Raw genomic sequence first — 16475 nt, 5'->3', positions numbered from 1 at the left:
TTACACTTTCTAGTAGGGTGTAGGGATATACTTAATTCTCCCGTCTCTTAAATCCATTTGTTCTAGATATAAAAACAAACAGAAAATAACCCTCCTGAGTTCTTTCGGATTGGATTGCGAAACACAATACAAGTCTAAATTGCAAAATAGAAATAAAGAAATCAAAAAAATAGAGGGGTCAAACTTCCTTTTGTAATTTGCAAATGTAATTAAATATAAAATTAAGTACACTTCTGGTTTGAAACCCAAAGCAGAAAACATTAACGTTGAATTGATAATGTTTTCAACCACTCACAAAAATCATGGATAAGTAGGAATATAAACCCAGTGATTGTGTCTCTAGGCTCACAAATAAAGAGCATAATTAGCAACTATTTCCATATGCTATTACTAATTAAATAACCTAAAAGAATTGTCACACATCATGTACAACAAGATATCGTTAAGATTTCCCTTCCACCGAATAAAACAAAGCGGAAAAACAAAACCCTAAGAATAAAGTGTACGTGCAAAAATTACATGCTTAATTATAGCTGTTTTAGCATACAACTTTGGTAAACAGATGGGGAGAAAAAACAAAAACACTAATGATTCACCAACACCAAACACACCTTTCAGTGCCTGCAGGTCTGCCGAGGAGCGAAAATGACTTTGAAGATCAGTTAAAATAGAGCAGTATCAGTTGCCCCTTCCTTCAACAAGACTGCGAAAACTAAACACAAAGGCAGCTACAGCAAGGCCCATCTCCACCAAGAGAATCCTCCATCAGTTCAAGCTGATATTGGCTCATAAGGGTATGACAGCCATGGGTGCTTCAGCGCCTCTGATGCAGAAGGGCGCTTCTTTGGGTTTATTTCGAGCAAATGAGCAACAAAATCGATGAAACCTTGATCTCCCATTGGCAATCGGTGCCTCAAAGATGTCTTTTTTGGTATCAGGTATTCCAGTCTATTGGTTTCCTGAAGAATAGAGGTAATATACAACATACATGAATTAATCACACATCTACCAGTATTCGAGGTACCAAACAGCAACGACTTTAGCCTGAGAAGAACTTCTACATATGACCGTATTAAAGATCATGGACCACAAAACAAAAAATGCATTGAATACCATGTATAGAAAAGCACAAGGCTTACTTTCACTCACATATCAGTCCTTGAACATGCACTTATTTCAGCATACTCAAAAAAAATTAAAATAATAGTAATAATAAAATTTAATTTTGTTTAAATAAGGTCATAAATAGTATGCTCATGTATTACATGCAATGTAAGTGCAACCGCCACTCAACTTGAGATTCAAAAGATTCCAAGCATTGAGCATTATACTACTTACTGGCAATTTAAGGCTGTTTATTCTGAATTAGAAGAAATACAAAAGCCAAATGGATAAAAGTCCAAATTGTCTCTAAACTATACAGCAAGGGCCAAAAATACAAAATTTCTATCTTTCAGTCCAAATTTACCCTTAAACTAACACAATCATTTATCATGATTTCTGTTGACTTATTTAACTAATCCTAACTGATTCTAGAGATTTAATTTGATATGATTAGGATCCTTAATTATCTCTGTAATTATTATTTGATTATTTACTTCCTGTTTAGATATGATTCTCTGTGTATAAATAGTCATGTAGACCAATTGTAAAGATTAAGAGTGAAATACAAAAATACTCAAAATTTTCCCAAAATTCTTCATGGTATCAGAGCTTTTTCCTTATTTTTTGGGTCCAAATTCAATTTTTCATTTTTAGGGTTTCAAAACCCTAGATCTACCAATTTTGGTACTAACCCATCTAGGATCCTCTTTTTCTCTCACCGCCGGCACCAGGAGAACCGCCGGACTGCCGCCGGCCGATCGACCAGCTCCGACGTCGGAAAAGCCTGCGCGTGAGGCTCACGCGCCACCCCTTCCCGGCCCGCGACTCGTCGCTTCCCGGCGCGTGATCCATCATCTGTCACTATTTCGCCGCTCAGATCACTCCGGCGACGATTCCGACCATCTTTCCGGCTCTCCCGTGCTGTTACCCGGTCTTTTGGTGAATCAATTGGGCTTTCTTGTGTGTACAACCTTGGGTACCTCCTATTCTTTCACTGTTCATAAATCTTTACTATGGCAGAAGGGTTGAATAACGAATATGATCCAATTCGGGTCCAAGTGTTGGGAAGAAATCATTTTCCTTCTTTAGAAGAGGCCCATGCCCATGTTCAACAAGAGGAAAGTCGTCGACATGCTATGCTCCATACTGCACCAGTTGAAAAGGCTGGGTTGACTACCAGTTTGAGCACACCACAGCCTCCTACTTCTGAGAAAGATCACTTACACTGTGACTATTGTGGGAAACCAAGGCATACCAAAGAGACTTGTTGGAAGTTACATGGTCGTCCCATTAGAGGTCGTTGAGGAAAACGAGGTACCTCTAGAAATCAAGCTAAGTTAGCAGAAACTGTGGAGGAGCCCTTTAAGGAGACAACAAGGAAAGGTGTGCAGGTTAAAAAAGGTTTTGTATGGGCTAAAACAATCTCCCAGAGCTTGGTTTGACAGGTTTAGCAGAGCCATGATGTCCTTTGGTTACCAACAAAGCAATGCTGATCACACTCTGTTTATCAAACATCATAAGGGTAAGATCACCCTTCTTATTGTGTATGTTGATGATATAGTGGTGACAGGTGATGACAAAGAGGAAATGGCTCAACTAAAGAGGTTGTTGGCCCAGGAATTTGAAATCAAAGATCTGGGAAAACTGCAATATTTTCTAGGTATCGAGGTGGCTAGATCTGAAAAAGGAATTTTCATCTCCCAAAGAAAGTACATTCTGGATCTTTTGGAAGAAACTGGTATGATGGGGTGTAAACCAATAGAATCTCCCATTGAAAGTAATCACAAGCTGAAAGCAGGAACCGGTGAGTCCGTGGATATTGGAAGATATCAGAGATTGGTCGAAAGGTTGATTTATCTCTCACACACTCGACCAGATATAGCCTATGCTGTTAGCTTAGTCAGCCAATTCATGCATGACCCTCGCGAGACTCATATGCAAGCTGTACTTCGCATCTTGAGATACCTAAAGTCTGCGCCAGGGAAAGGGCTTCTTTACTCCAAACATGGTCATCTCCGAATTGAAACTTTTACAGATGCAGATTGGGCAGGATCTCTCGATGACAGGAGATCCACCTCTGGCTACTGCACAGTTGTAGGGGGGAACCTTGTCACCTGGAGGAGCAAAAAACAAAGTGTTGTTGCTCGGTCAAGTGCGGAAGCAGAATACAGAGCAATGGCCCAAGGAGTATGTGAACTCTTATGGTTACAGAAGTTATTGGAAGAGTTGAGATTGTCCGAGAAAGACAAGATAACTTTGTATTGTGACAATAAAACTGCTATAAGTATAGCACAAAATCCAGTCCAACATGACCGAACCAAGCACATTGAAATTGATCGGCACTTCATTAAAGAAAAATTAACAGACGGTGTCTTGAGCCTAGTTCATGTGACTTCTACGGGGCAACTTGCGGATGTGTTTACTAAAGGGCTTAACAACAAGATCTACCATAATCTGATTTGCAAGTTAGGCATGTGTGACATCTTTGCACCAACTTGAGGGGGAGTGTTGACTTATTTAACTAATCCTAACTGATTCTAGAGATTTAATTTGATATGATTAGGATCCTTAATTATCTCTGTAATTATTATTTGATTATTTACTTCCTGTTTAGATATGATTCTCTGTGTATAAATAGTCATGTAGACCAATTGTAAAGATTAAGAGTGAAATACAAAAATACTCAAAATTTTCCCAAAATTCTTCAATTTCAAAATGTGAGCTATGCTCTCCTTGGTCTATTTGGACTTAACCAGGCTTTTAAATATAGTTCAAAGGAAAATTTGAATCCAAAAATGGAATTTGGCATTTTTGGCAGTTATATGGTTCAAGGGCAAATTAAAGGGGCAAACTGGCTCAGTTTTAAGTCCCATTCAAAAAATAAAATAAAATCCTCAAACCTCAAAAGTGTGTGTGTGTATATATATATATATATAGTAATTCCTTAAGAGATAAAAATCATTCTTTGTCTCTGTTATCTAAAAAAAGGGGTTTTTTCACCTTAAAAAAATCACTTTAAAATATTTTATTTATTATAAAAATAATATCAAATATTAAAAATATATATCACACATTTTAATCAAACCCAACAAACCCATGGGACCAAGCTTAAAACTTCCTCAAAGTCTCTCTTACAAATATTGATTATATTTAAAGTTTTAAATTAGAGGTAAATTATTTAATTTCATTTTTTACGTTTGTTTACCATAAAAACTGAAATGGACCAACCAAATTTCCTAAACTAATCAAACCAAAAAAACCAAATCAGGTTGGTTTGATTTGGTAATTTTGGTTAAACCTGAATGTAACACCCCTAGTCCTAGTGGCATAATGTGAGCCTAAACTACACAACAAAACTGAGTGGCATTAAACAAACAAGTTTTATACCTGGTGTCACTTTAACCTGCCTCACAAATACAAATATTAATGAGCAAAGGACATGTATTTTCATGAATATCCAAAAATGGTTCCTTCCATCTCAAAATTAAATAAATATGTGAAGGAAACCACAAAGGGGACAGAACATTGTTAAAGTTTAAGTATCTGTATCAGACACCAGCATCCAAACTTGTGTACAGGTCATGAGTAACACAAACATAAACAGCTTCAGACAAGAAAGAGGGAAGCATTGTTAACAGCAGCACAATGGATAAATTTGAAAAGCAAAACTAAACAATTAGAAGATAGAACTGTTACCTGATTCCTCTCATAAAGCATGTGATTTTTGGTAAAATACTTGTAGGTGTCTCGCCCTTTAGCCAGCATAACTTGATTAATAGGACCTATGATTCCAATAACTCGTGCCAGTAATGTTGCTGGTGAATCATTTTGGAAGAGTACCTAAAACAGGAGCTTTATTTAAGCCAACTTACACAAGGTCACAAAAACATAATCTACAAAATATTGTGTATCATGGACGTCAAGTGATACAATAAATTATTCAGGCAAAAGAAACATTCTAGTCCTCTGAAATAGTTATTCAAAGTGATGGTAAACACAGGGTCTCAAAGAAAAATGCCAGAAATTCCAAATAAAGTTAGCAAAATCTCTGCAGTTGTGAAGATGATTCTATAGATACAACATAAATTTAGAAGAAAAGATATCATCTTTCAGTGTAAGAGGCTTGATGAAGCAGCAAATGAAAAAGAAATCTAAGATATGTTTTATCTTTTGCCAAGTTAAGGGGCTTTCTCTAACATTTTGATTATATTTTAAAGTTAATACACTTAAAATTAAAAAAGAAAAAAAGGATAAAAAGTCACAAAAACCTTGCTGTCTCTTTTTTTCTGCTTAAGCTTTTTATAAAGACTAGGTGCTCTCACCATTACCATGTGTTGATGATGGTGTGCATGGTGCATAGGGCCACGAACCAAACCAAATAACTCGTACTGAATCATACTAAAACCAAAAATGAACCAGTACTACAGGAGCAAAACCAAAATTATACTGTTTTCATTTAGTTCTAATTCTTCATCAAGAAGCACACCAAAATGTACTGATCAGCAACCAAACCAAAAAATCGGTTTCATATATAGGTTCCTACTGATTTCTTTCCACCAATAACAATGAGTGTGGCCATATTTACTTGTGCTGACAGACTTCACAAAATTCCATTCGCAATTTGAAACAAAAGCATGAGAGTTTTACAGATCTGAGCTCTCTTAGTCAGATCACTACGTACCATTGTCACAGATTTTTATTTATTTTACCATTTAAATTTAATAACTTATAATCAGATCTCGATAACTAAATATTCAAACAGACTTTTAAAATACTTAAATATTATTCAATGGATGAAAACGGGAAAATTGTTAATCCCAATCCATGCAAGGACGCCTTCGGCATCCAAGGGCCGTGGACCAACCATAGGTCACTCTTCTTCCCATGTGTTTTGATCATATTTCACCTTCACTTAAATTCTTGGACAGTTTTATTGTATTTTTCCACATCAAATTTTCGAATCAAATAACCACCTTGAATGAAAAATCAGAAGCTTTTGACATTGACTTATCAAGAAATCCTAACCACATGAAAGGAGGTAATTAGGGAGAATGCTTGAAGGAGAAAGAAAACCAAAAGGCGGCAGAGGACCTCAACCACAGTTGCCAACAAACAAGTATTCCAGTGATATTATAAATAAATAAATAAATAAATAAAAAGAAGAAGAAAGAAATAAATTGTTTTTTTTTTTACCTTGTAACCATCAAAATAATAAAGGTAATATAGTTATATTGATCTTAGCACTATGTTAGCCAATTGTATTTCTAGCAACTATTGCCTGATTTATAAGTACAAGCAAATCTCAAGGATTGCCAGATGATTTATCCAAAATATCAGTGTATGAAAACTAATTTATGCATTTCCAAATTCACCAAGAAAGTAAACAAAATTTGATATCTCCCTCCATATGTGCTGACCACCCCTATCTTCCAAGAAGTACAAGATGTATGAAAAAATAAAAATAAAAAAAAGAAACAAATAATACAATGTACAAAGCACATGAATGGAGAATAAATTAATAACATCATATTCTGCTTGCATATATGATCTTCCTTTCACTTACTAAGGCATAATTAATATAAGCAAACAACAAAAATGCCCATTTGATAAAACTTACATTTCCTGTGCAAAGTTCAGCCAAGATGCAGCCAAGCGACCAAATATCTATCTTCTTATCATATGGAAGTCCCAAGATAACCTCTGGTGCTCGATAGGATCTGGATTGAACATAGGAGCACAGATGATCTGTCTCAAAACAGCTACTCCCAAGATCAATAACCTTAACCTCACATCTACTATAGCTTTTCACCAATATGTTCTCAGGCTTTAAATCACAGTGTATAAGGCCAAGCCCATGCAAAAACTGAAGCGCCTCCAAACATTGAATGGTAATAGACTGAAAGAAGGATGCAAAAGATGACTATATTAAAGCAAGTGACAAAATATCAGCACTCTTAATAAGAATAATGCATGCTGCAAACCTGCAATCTTGGCATTGTAAAGTAAACCTCTCCTCCTGATTCTCTATTGAACTTATGGAACTCGTACAAGTTTGCCTTGAGAAGTTCACATACAATTAACAAATGCTCCTGCAAATAAAGAATTGTAACTTTGGTAACAAAGCAGTACGCATTGAAAACATAAAAAGAAACAACCTCCATGATCCAGAATAACAAATCAAATAGGCCTAAACGCATGACCATATAATAAACTAAGAGGCATAATTGTCCTGCATCCATAACAAACTCCAGGCAACTATAGCCCAAACTGAAAAAACAATACAATACACCATATTATCATCATTGTAAAGAATTCCTTCGTAAAACTGTACCAGAAAAGTGATTCCCATAAATGCCTAATGTTGGAAGTATTAAGTGATTATGCATTTGATCTTTAAAGATGATTTGCAAACTTTGCATTTCCCTTTATTAAATTTCAGTTGAAAAGAAAAAATGAAATTCACTTCCCAAAAATCTTTCCTCACTAGAATGATTTAATGTTTTAATGAAGTGGTAGCATCTACAGCATGGAGATCTTGTAAAACTGCTAACCATACAAGTGGCAATTCCTTCACCACCTAACATGAGCCACAACACTTCAGTATTTACTTTTTTCATATGACGTCAAAGCATATATTTCCTCCATATCGGTGATTGGGAATTGTCTAAAATATTTAAGTAATTATTCTATTAGGTGCCACCATCCAAGGCTTATACAATCAGGTACTGCACATAAGGTGCAAATAAAGTAACGATGAAGTTGATGATGATAAAAATAGGTCAAGTTACAAATTACAATAATCTCAACATTATACCAAATTCTATCACCTTGCTACCAAGTGCAAAAGAGCCACACAAGATACGAAAGCTGAAGTAGCAATTAACAACATTAGAAATAGAGAAGATTATGGAACTTGAAGATTCTAAATCTACGCTTTATCATTTATCATATGTAAAACCTGTAAACTAACATAATTAATGAGTAAGATCCAAGAAATTCCATAATGAAAATCTAAAATGGTTCCATAAAAACTAAAGCCAATCTAGCTAGAACACGCTGTCTAATATTGGCAAAACATAAAAACGTTTTAGAAGAAGTAGAAAAACAGCATGCATCCACTTACTCGGTAATAGAAGTAATCATACAATCTGAGAATATGGTACTTGTCAGCAGGATCATGCTTGTTGACATACTTTAGAAGCTTTATCTCATCAAGACTCTGATCAAAGAAGTCCTTGTTGTTTTTTATGATTTTAACACAGACATCCATGCCTGTATGGAGGTCATGTGCTTGTATAGCCTTACTGAAAGCAGCTGATCCAAGATACTCGGTGACGTGATAACGGCCAGCAATTACAGAATTCAAAACAACATGGAAGTTCTTGTCCTCTTCAAAACCAGTTCTGAGCAACAGAAGGAAGAGTTCAGGTGAAGTCTGGTAGAATCACAGCAGTAATGATAAAATCAATGAAACGAAGATTTTGATATGAGAAGCTTTCTTGACATTTGGTATGACAAATTGACTGAAGAAAATAAATGGGTGTGCAAATTTTTCAGCAGATGCCATGTAGGTTTGAGGCAACCCAAGAAAGGGGAGGTGGGAAGGGGGGTGAATGCCATACACACTGGAAGGATAACACTGATAAGAAGGAATTATAAGGGCTTTTGATCACACATAGTCTTATAACTGCCACTCACAGAATAAGATTACAAATCCAAGGGTGAACATAAGAAATTAGTTTAGTTGATGAAGTTCTCTTGTTAAAAACTTTTTATGATGTTGCTCCTTGTTTTGTTTACTCTCCTTTTGGTAGTTAATTGTGGATGTATTTTGGATATAACTTAATTGAGTAGTAGTTTTCAGGCACTGCCTCTATTCTTAATGGGATTTCACATGTGAAATCAAGTATTCAGAAGTCAGAAAAAATGTTGTGAAGTTATGAAACATGGGACTCTAAGTCACTTTGTCTGAATTACAAAAGAAAGTTGCCCCATTTCATTCTGCTACCTCAAAGATTTGGACGATTATATACTACATTAAAGGCAGAGGCATTTCATTTTAAACTCTTTTAAGTAGTTCTTTATAATATCATATTTAATTAAGGAACTTTGAGTATTGAATCATACATTTTAAACAAAAAAGACAATACATTCCACCTTAAAGACAAGTTACATAAACACATATCACACACATATAATGTGTACTATATGAATGTATGCACAATAAAAGAAAGGTTACACTCACTGGTCCAAGAAATCCTCCTAAGGTTACACTTCCCTCATATCACCAATTCTTAACTGATGTAAAGAAAACGACTTGTAAAGAAGTTCAGTAGAAGATCACTTGTTTTTTTAGGAAATCAAATGAAAAAGTTTGAACAAAAAAATTTAGGCTTGTTTAACAAATACACATGATAAGTATGGCAAATGGTGTGGATGCTAAAATGGATGTTTGGTAATATGAAACGCGATAATATTAGAAAGGACCACCTCCACTAAAAATTGTGAGTAGAGCACTATTTGGGGATAAAATGAAAAAGTGTCAACTAAAATGGTTTGGTTTTTTCCAGCATAAAGAACCAAATGGTCCTGGATGAAAATGTGATAAATTAGTGACAGATGAGGTGAGAAGGAAAATGAGGAGACCTAAAATGATATGGAGAGTAGTGGTATCAACAGATTTACAAGTTTTAAACATTGGCATGGAACTAGTCTCAAACAAAGCTGAACAGCGATTGGCCAAAAAGGATCCACGTAATCGACCGCAACTAATTTGGGATTAAAGTTTAGTTCTTCTTTTAACAAATAAATGGGCATAAAAACAAGTGAATAGAACCAACCTATCAAATTCAAAACTTAAACTCCTTTCATTTCAAATGCATATCTATCCAAACACACAACCTAAAGTCTTTATGCATAAGATTTCTTAGTGAATAGGTTACATGAAATTTAAACATAAGAATGTGAATACACACTTACTTGAGGATGAGTTTGAGATGCATGGGAATGCATGTCACTTTAATTTCACTATATGACTTCTTTGAAACATGTTTTTTTCCTCTTTACATGTTCCAATATTTTTTGTACTTTTAATAAAGAATTCACATAGGAATCCTTGGGTTTCAAACAAATACAACAATAACCTAGATAATCAAAGGGTTATTTATACTCCTATTCACCGATCCAGTTTCACCTCGGTTTCAAATGAAATTCAATCCATCGTATGGGCCTATGCATATATAAGGAAGGCCTAGGATTTCAAAGATATGTATAGTGCATGCAACTACAAGGACCATAGGAAAATGGAAGGCAGGGGTGGGCTGAGTATTTCACAGGTGATGCAAGCACAAGATTAGCCTGGGGTTCTGCATCAATAGGATTATGGAAAAAAAATAATAATAAAGAAATAAGCCACAGTTTTTCCATGCAGAAGTAACTAACCAAAATTAGCATTCATGTGACTAGCAGGATATTAAACCACAATGTGTAATTGACCAGTAAACAACTATAGGGATTAATATTATAACTCAGAAGAATTCATTAAATGAGAACATGCCTGTTTTTTCTATGCACAATCTTGAGGTTAAAAGTCTCAAATTCCTCCTCCTGAGCCTTAATTTGCCTTACTTGCTCTTGCACAGCAGCTGCCTCTTCATCCTCAAGTGATGCCCCAGGATCCTCTTCCCTCGCAAAGCCAACTTTCTCATCTTCTTTTTTGGCATGCTCTTGTTCTGCATAACCATAATTTGAAAGTGTAGAGGGAGAAGAAGCCGCAGATCTTACAGTATTGATATTATTCTCATCCCTAGAACTTTTGACAGTTGAAGAATCACTGCTTTTCTGCCTCCATGCAGCAAGCATATCATCTGTAGCTGTCGAAGCATTCATGCAGTCATCAGTTTCGGCACCAATAATTGTTTTACTATTGTTTAACCATACAGATTTACCAGGTGCTGCCTGTCCCGATTGCCCATCCCTCAATGGTGGGGGAAATGAAAATCCCCCATCTCTATGATCTTTCACTTGGGAAGACACAACTTTGTCATTCCCAGCTATATATTTATTAGAATCTGGTTTACTGATTCTCTTTTTATCCCCATTATGTCTATCAACATTTTTCTTGTCTGATTCATGGTGAGAGGGTCTCGACCCACCAATTCCAACATCGTGCTCATGAAAGTACTCTATATCCCCTTCACTACTGCCTCCAACCAAACTTTCCCGTACTTCACTGCCAAAATCAGCAGCATCACTGTTTATACCCACACCAATTGATCTCACTGAACCATGTTGATCATCATCCATGCATATATCATCCAGCCGTGGTCTTCCACAGTCATTCTGGGTCTTCCCATCCCCAAGCATGATAAGCTCATTCGTCTGGGTGACAAATCCTTGCCAGACGGGTTCTGCACGCATTAAATTTAGCTCTTCTTCATCCATTAACTGTCCATCATATTGAGCTATCAAATCATTCTCATGAGTCCTATACATTTGTGTTGACAACCCAATGGGATCATCTGCAGCTGTAATTGGTTCAACAGTTTTTGATTGAAAATACTGCTCACCAGAGAAGTAAGAATCCTCCTCGGCAAAAGATTGATCATCATCTTCATCTTTAATCGGACCTCTCTCCTGAGGGTCAGGGACACTCCCATGTCCTGTTCCCTTCTCATTGTCACTTGGATAATCAATCTCATGGGCCAGAAACCAGGCCTCATCCTCAATTGGTTGTCTCATGTACCCAACATCATCATCATCATCATATTCATCAGAGTCCCAGTATTCATTTGGATAATCAATTGATTCACTTAGTCCATCACCAACAGTTGCAAAACCAGAAACTAAATCAGATGTATCCTCAGCAATTCCTTGACTCACAGATAGCCAGCTGCCTCCAGCAATCCTTTTTCCTCCTAACTCATTAATCAAAATATAATATTATCAGGCAAAGCTTTGAAGGAAAATCAAATAAAAAAGACCAACAGCAATTGGACTGCAAACAAAAAAGAAATTGAAGGCCAAGACGCTACCCCTTGAAGAAAAATAAAGAACACTTTTAGAAAGAGCATGGAGGAAACGACCAAAAAGAGTTTTTCATGGTATGATGGAATATGTATCTCTCTAGAAGTTCTTGGCTCTAAAAGAAATAATTTCCCCTTCTCTAATCTCCTATAGAAAAATGCCAATGTCTAAATTTCAAGACAGGATACAACACAATAAGACTACCATAAAGGATACAACACAATAAGACTACCATAAATACTACTGGCTTAACCCGAATGAGGCAGCCATCCTCTGAATCTAGACTAGCATACCTTGCAAATGAAGTTACAACCTAAACCAAGTAACAAGCCTCTGAAACTAACATGATCAACATCTAGACAATCTGAAACTAGCTAATCATTTTACGATAAATAAAATTTGAATGAAGATGGATAACAAATTAGTTATTGTTCAATTTTTCTTTTACTACTTTTAAATCAATGATTATCTAGAAATCAATTAAATCTTAATGCAAAATAAGTGAATTAAATACCACAACCAGAGGATGAAAACATAAGTGCAGCAAATATCATCATTCCATTAGAAAACAAAAAACTATAAGAGCTGACCTGAAGAGTTGATTTCTTGTCCAACAGGAACATCAAGATATGACCCAATAAGGAAAGTATTGTCAGTACTGCTGTGCTTCACAACTGGCCCATCACGCTCAAATTTTTCCTGCCAATTGATGTTCAATGGTTTGTCTTCCGACTTGAGTTTAACAGGTGGAAGCCTTGGGAATTCTTCCCTTTGATTATCAGATGCAAGAGAAAAACTTAAGTCACTTAAATTTTTTTGGTCTGTATTCCCCTGAGACTTCCCAAAGTATAAAGCTCTTCCAACCTCATCCACCTGCTCTTTGATTGCAACCCTAACATCACCTATATTGGCTTTCTTCTTTCCTTCTCTTTTTTCCAAACCAGTGTTAACATCATAACTGATTGATACTTCCCCCTTGGGAAAAGGTAAAACAGTCTTGACAGGACAATCATTCCACGTTGCTGCAGTGCTAGTGCCCTCACTTCTAGACCATGTGTTTTCCGCAGGGTATACAACAGGAGTCTTAAGCTGCTGATCAAGTTCCTTTGATTCACTAGTCAGAATTCTTTCATAGTTAGCTTCTGCTTTAGCATTAGCAGTACTTGTGCTTCCAGGCCACAAACCCCTACTTTCACCAGAGAAGATGACCTCTTCTCCAGATTTTGCAATTGCTCTACTAGAGCAGTTATCAGTGTTACCACCATCATTTTGGTAAGGATCAGAAGAGTGACCATTGCGAGCATTAAAGTTCCATGAATATAAATCAAGGACACTATCCTCAGAAGCCATTGTGCCAGTTGCTTCATTAGGCTTACTGCTCCACTCTCCAGCCAAAGCGGAGTTTCTCCATTTGCTTTCAGACTCATTTCTGCTTGTTCCACACTCTATTTCTTTAATAATAAGTTCATTAGAAACTTCAAAGCTATTTTGAGAACCAAAAACCTGACGATCAGTTCCTGGTTTCCCATTCTCCTCATCCAACACCTTTCCCAATTCTTTGTCTTCAAGATTAAGTTTTTTGAGAAATCCATTCAAATCGGGGCGCTTACTAAGCTCACTGCGCAATGCTGCCTCAGCTCTGGTAAAGTGATTTCTTCGCAGAAAGTCCAGAATCACATCTACTGAACTTGTGTCTGCCATAATCAGCTGCTACAGATCTACTAGCAGATGGAAGGAAGAATAATTAACCAAGCCTGGAAAATAAAGAAAAGCAATGAAAGGAAAGTTTAGCACATAAAGCTCAAAAAGCAACAAAAAGAAAAATAATTAAGAAAGGAAATAACATGTTCATGCAAGTTCTGGAATTGCAATTTATTTTCTCCTCTTTTTTTTTTCCTTTCTTGGATAATTGTGAGGATAGAATTGGACAGATAATGATAAACTCCTTTGTAAGAAATGCAGCAATGAGCAAGGTTATTCATCAACCATATAAGCTTGCGTTTACTAGCTAAGTGAAGCTTTAGCCACCTAAATTTTGTATTTTCTAAGGCCCTGAGGAATAGGAAATATCAAAAGTTTGAAAGTTAACATCTAATTTTCACATTCTGCCATATGCCAAATACAGCATTTCCTTATTGTTTGACAACAGCATTGGGCAAAGAGTAAACATAACAAAAATCCTCGTTTAGTTAACTCGCTAATAGAAAAGAGCAAACTCAAATAAACTACCAACTTCAAATTCTCTCTTCACAAAACGAACATTGGCTATGATAAAAATGCATATTCCAAAACCTGCGAGACAAAAACAAAGGAAAGACGAGAAGGGAAGAGAAGAAAAAAAAATTTTGAAAGCCACATCCTCATCCTTTTTCTCCCCCGCATATACATACAGAGAGAAGCACTGCTACGTTACGAGACCCAAATTCAAAATCACAGTTAATCACATTTGCAGCATTTTCCCATCAATAACAAGGAAAACCCTAGAAACGCTTCCAAACACAAATCTAAACAAAAAAAGCTGTGAAGATCCACAACCCTAAGGCAAAACCCTAAAATAATTCAGGACAAATAAAATAAAAAACCTAAAGAAAGCAACATCAAACACTGAATAAATCTCACATAAGTAATCTGCTGATTAAATAAAACGAATAACATGCATTGCATCAAAAAAGAAACTTACAGATCGAAAATGGGGCAAATCAGAAGCGATTCTGCGTGTGAGAAAGAAGGAGAAGAGGGCTTCGAAAGAGTGTAGATTCCATAGCCATATGAAAAGGAAATCATCAGTACCATAAACTACAATACCAACAAAATACTTCAATTTTACATTTGGGTTTTCTCTTCTTTCTTTTTTTAAAAATCAATTTCGGCCTGCAGTTTCTCTCAGGCCCGGCATGGCACACGGGAGGCGAGAGCTTTGTAATAATAATAATAATAACTAAGCTTTGATATTGTGCCTTGCATGTGCACACGATTGCCTAGAGATTTGTGTAATATTCGTTTTTATTCTCATCCAACGGTCCATAACCGTTTAACTAGGTCAAGTAGATGATGATTTTGAACCTCTATATAATTGGATAATTTTTATTTCTAGTTACTCAATTTTAACGTTTTTCTTTTTCTTTTTTTTTTTATCCCCCAATTATAATTTTATTTAAAAAATCATTATAATCTGTTCAGGTTTATAGAGTACAAACCTTTTCTTCTAGTTTCTCTATCTTTTTTTACATCATTTTTATTAAAATTAATTAATGAAGTTATTTTATTTTAATATTTTCATTTTCAATTTTCAATTAAATTATAATATATTAGTTATTACATTTTAATTTAAATTTTAAAAAGCATATTCCTTTATAATTAATTAAAACTAAGGGTTAATTGCAAACCTGCATATAAGATTTTTTTAACTTTTAACTATATAATTAATATATGGAAAACAATAGCTTGACAATAATAAATTATTTTTAAAATTATAAAATTTTAATTTTAATCGCAATTAAATTAGAAAATTTTAAATGTTTGATAAAAATAAAAGTAATAATTTCAATGTTAATTATTGAATTTTATATTATAATATTATATTATTTAAAAAAAAGAGTTGTATAATGGATTTTAATTTCAGTATTTATTAATTTTTTTCAAAAATAAGACTTTTACTACTAAATTAGCACATGAAAAAAACATGTTTTCAACATTAATTGTTGAGCATTTTAAATGTAGATATTATTAAACTCATCTTGTATCACATTATGAAAAATATTTTTTATTTAGATATTTAAATTTTTTATTGATAAAAAAATAAATTGAAAAATTACATTGATTTTTGTTTAATAGTAATTTAATAAAATTATAAATTAGTAATAATAAATGAAATAATTTTATTAATAAATAAATATTAATTAATTTGACCATAAAAGATAAATAAATGAGAAAATATGTTAAAAATATTAAAGTTGAGTGATATTATTAAACATATTAAAATTAAGTGATGTAAAATGCATAATTTATTTTAGACCTTTTTTCTTATCTTTTGATTTTCTATATAAATAATATTAATGCAAAAAAATTCTAATTCAAAAAAAATATTTAATCATATATTATAGTGAAATTAATCATTTAATTCTTATATACTAAAAAACCACTCAATTTTTAATTTTAATTAATTATTAATTAAAATCAATTTTAGCTAAAACTCTCAGCTGTCCTTCTACATAATTTTTTGTTATTATTTTTTAATTTATATTTTTTATCTATTTAATAAAATAATTTAAAATTTTTTCATAAAATAAAGTTTATATCTCACTTATAAATTATTGAATAAATTAATTCAAATATTTTAGTGAACG

The 16475-nt window shown here is 34.4% G+C and overlaps 1 protein-coding gene across 2 annotated transcripts; it reads right to left on the bottom strand.

The window, feature by feature from the left end:
- Positions 1-364: 364 nt before the first annotated feature.
- Positions 365-15045, bottom strand: LOC110618324. Of its 2 annotated transcripts, none has more exons than XM_021761487.2 (8): positions 14810-15045; positions 12720-13847; positions 10661-12020; positions 8228-8507; positions 7086-7193; positions 6722-7000; positions 4801-4944; positions 365-959 (listed from the first exon to the last, which is right to left on the bottom strand). In XM_021761487.2, exons 2-8 carry the CDS (start codon positions 13828-13830, stop codon positions 771-773), a joined length of 3471 nt encoding a protein of 1156 aa, XP_021617179.1. In that variant the 5' UTR covers positions 13831-13847; positions 14810-15045; the 3' UTR covers positions 365-770. The 2 variants fall into 2 exon arrangements, with proteins under 2 accessions (XP_021617179.1, XP_021617178.1); XM_021761486.2 differs by having other exon boundaries at positions 12720-13883; positions 14810-15044.
- Positions 15046-16475: the final 1430 nt, after the last annotated feature.

Source organism: Manihot esculenta, chromosome 6 (assembly GCF_001659605.2).
Source record: "Manihot esculenta cultivar AM560-2 chromosome 6, M.esculenta_v8, whole genome shotgun sequence".
Classification (NCBI taxonomy): domain Eukaryota; kingdom Viridiplantae; phylum Streptophyta; class Magnoliopsida; order Malpighiales; family Euphorbiaceae; genus Manihot; species Manihot esculenta.
The sequence above is the reverse complement of the archived record's forward strand: the minus strand, read 5'-3'. Positions and strand labels throughout refer to the sequence as shown.

Bases quoted from the DNA above. Each gene is read 5' to 3' on its own strand.
- LOC110618324 (XM_021761487.2), bottom strand. From the start codon at position 13,830: ATGGCAGACACAAGTTCAGTAGATGTGATTCTGGACTTTCTGCGAAGA. The intron at 8,508-10,660 runs GCATGTTCTCAT...TCTGTTGCTCAG, and splicing joins ATTGTGCATAGAAAAAACAG to AACTGGTTTTGAAGAGGACA. The intron at 7,001-7,085 runs GTTTGCAGCATG...TCCTTCTTTCAG, and splicing joins TTACAATGCCAAGATTGCAG to TCTATTACCATTCAATGTTT.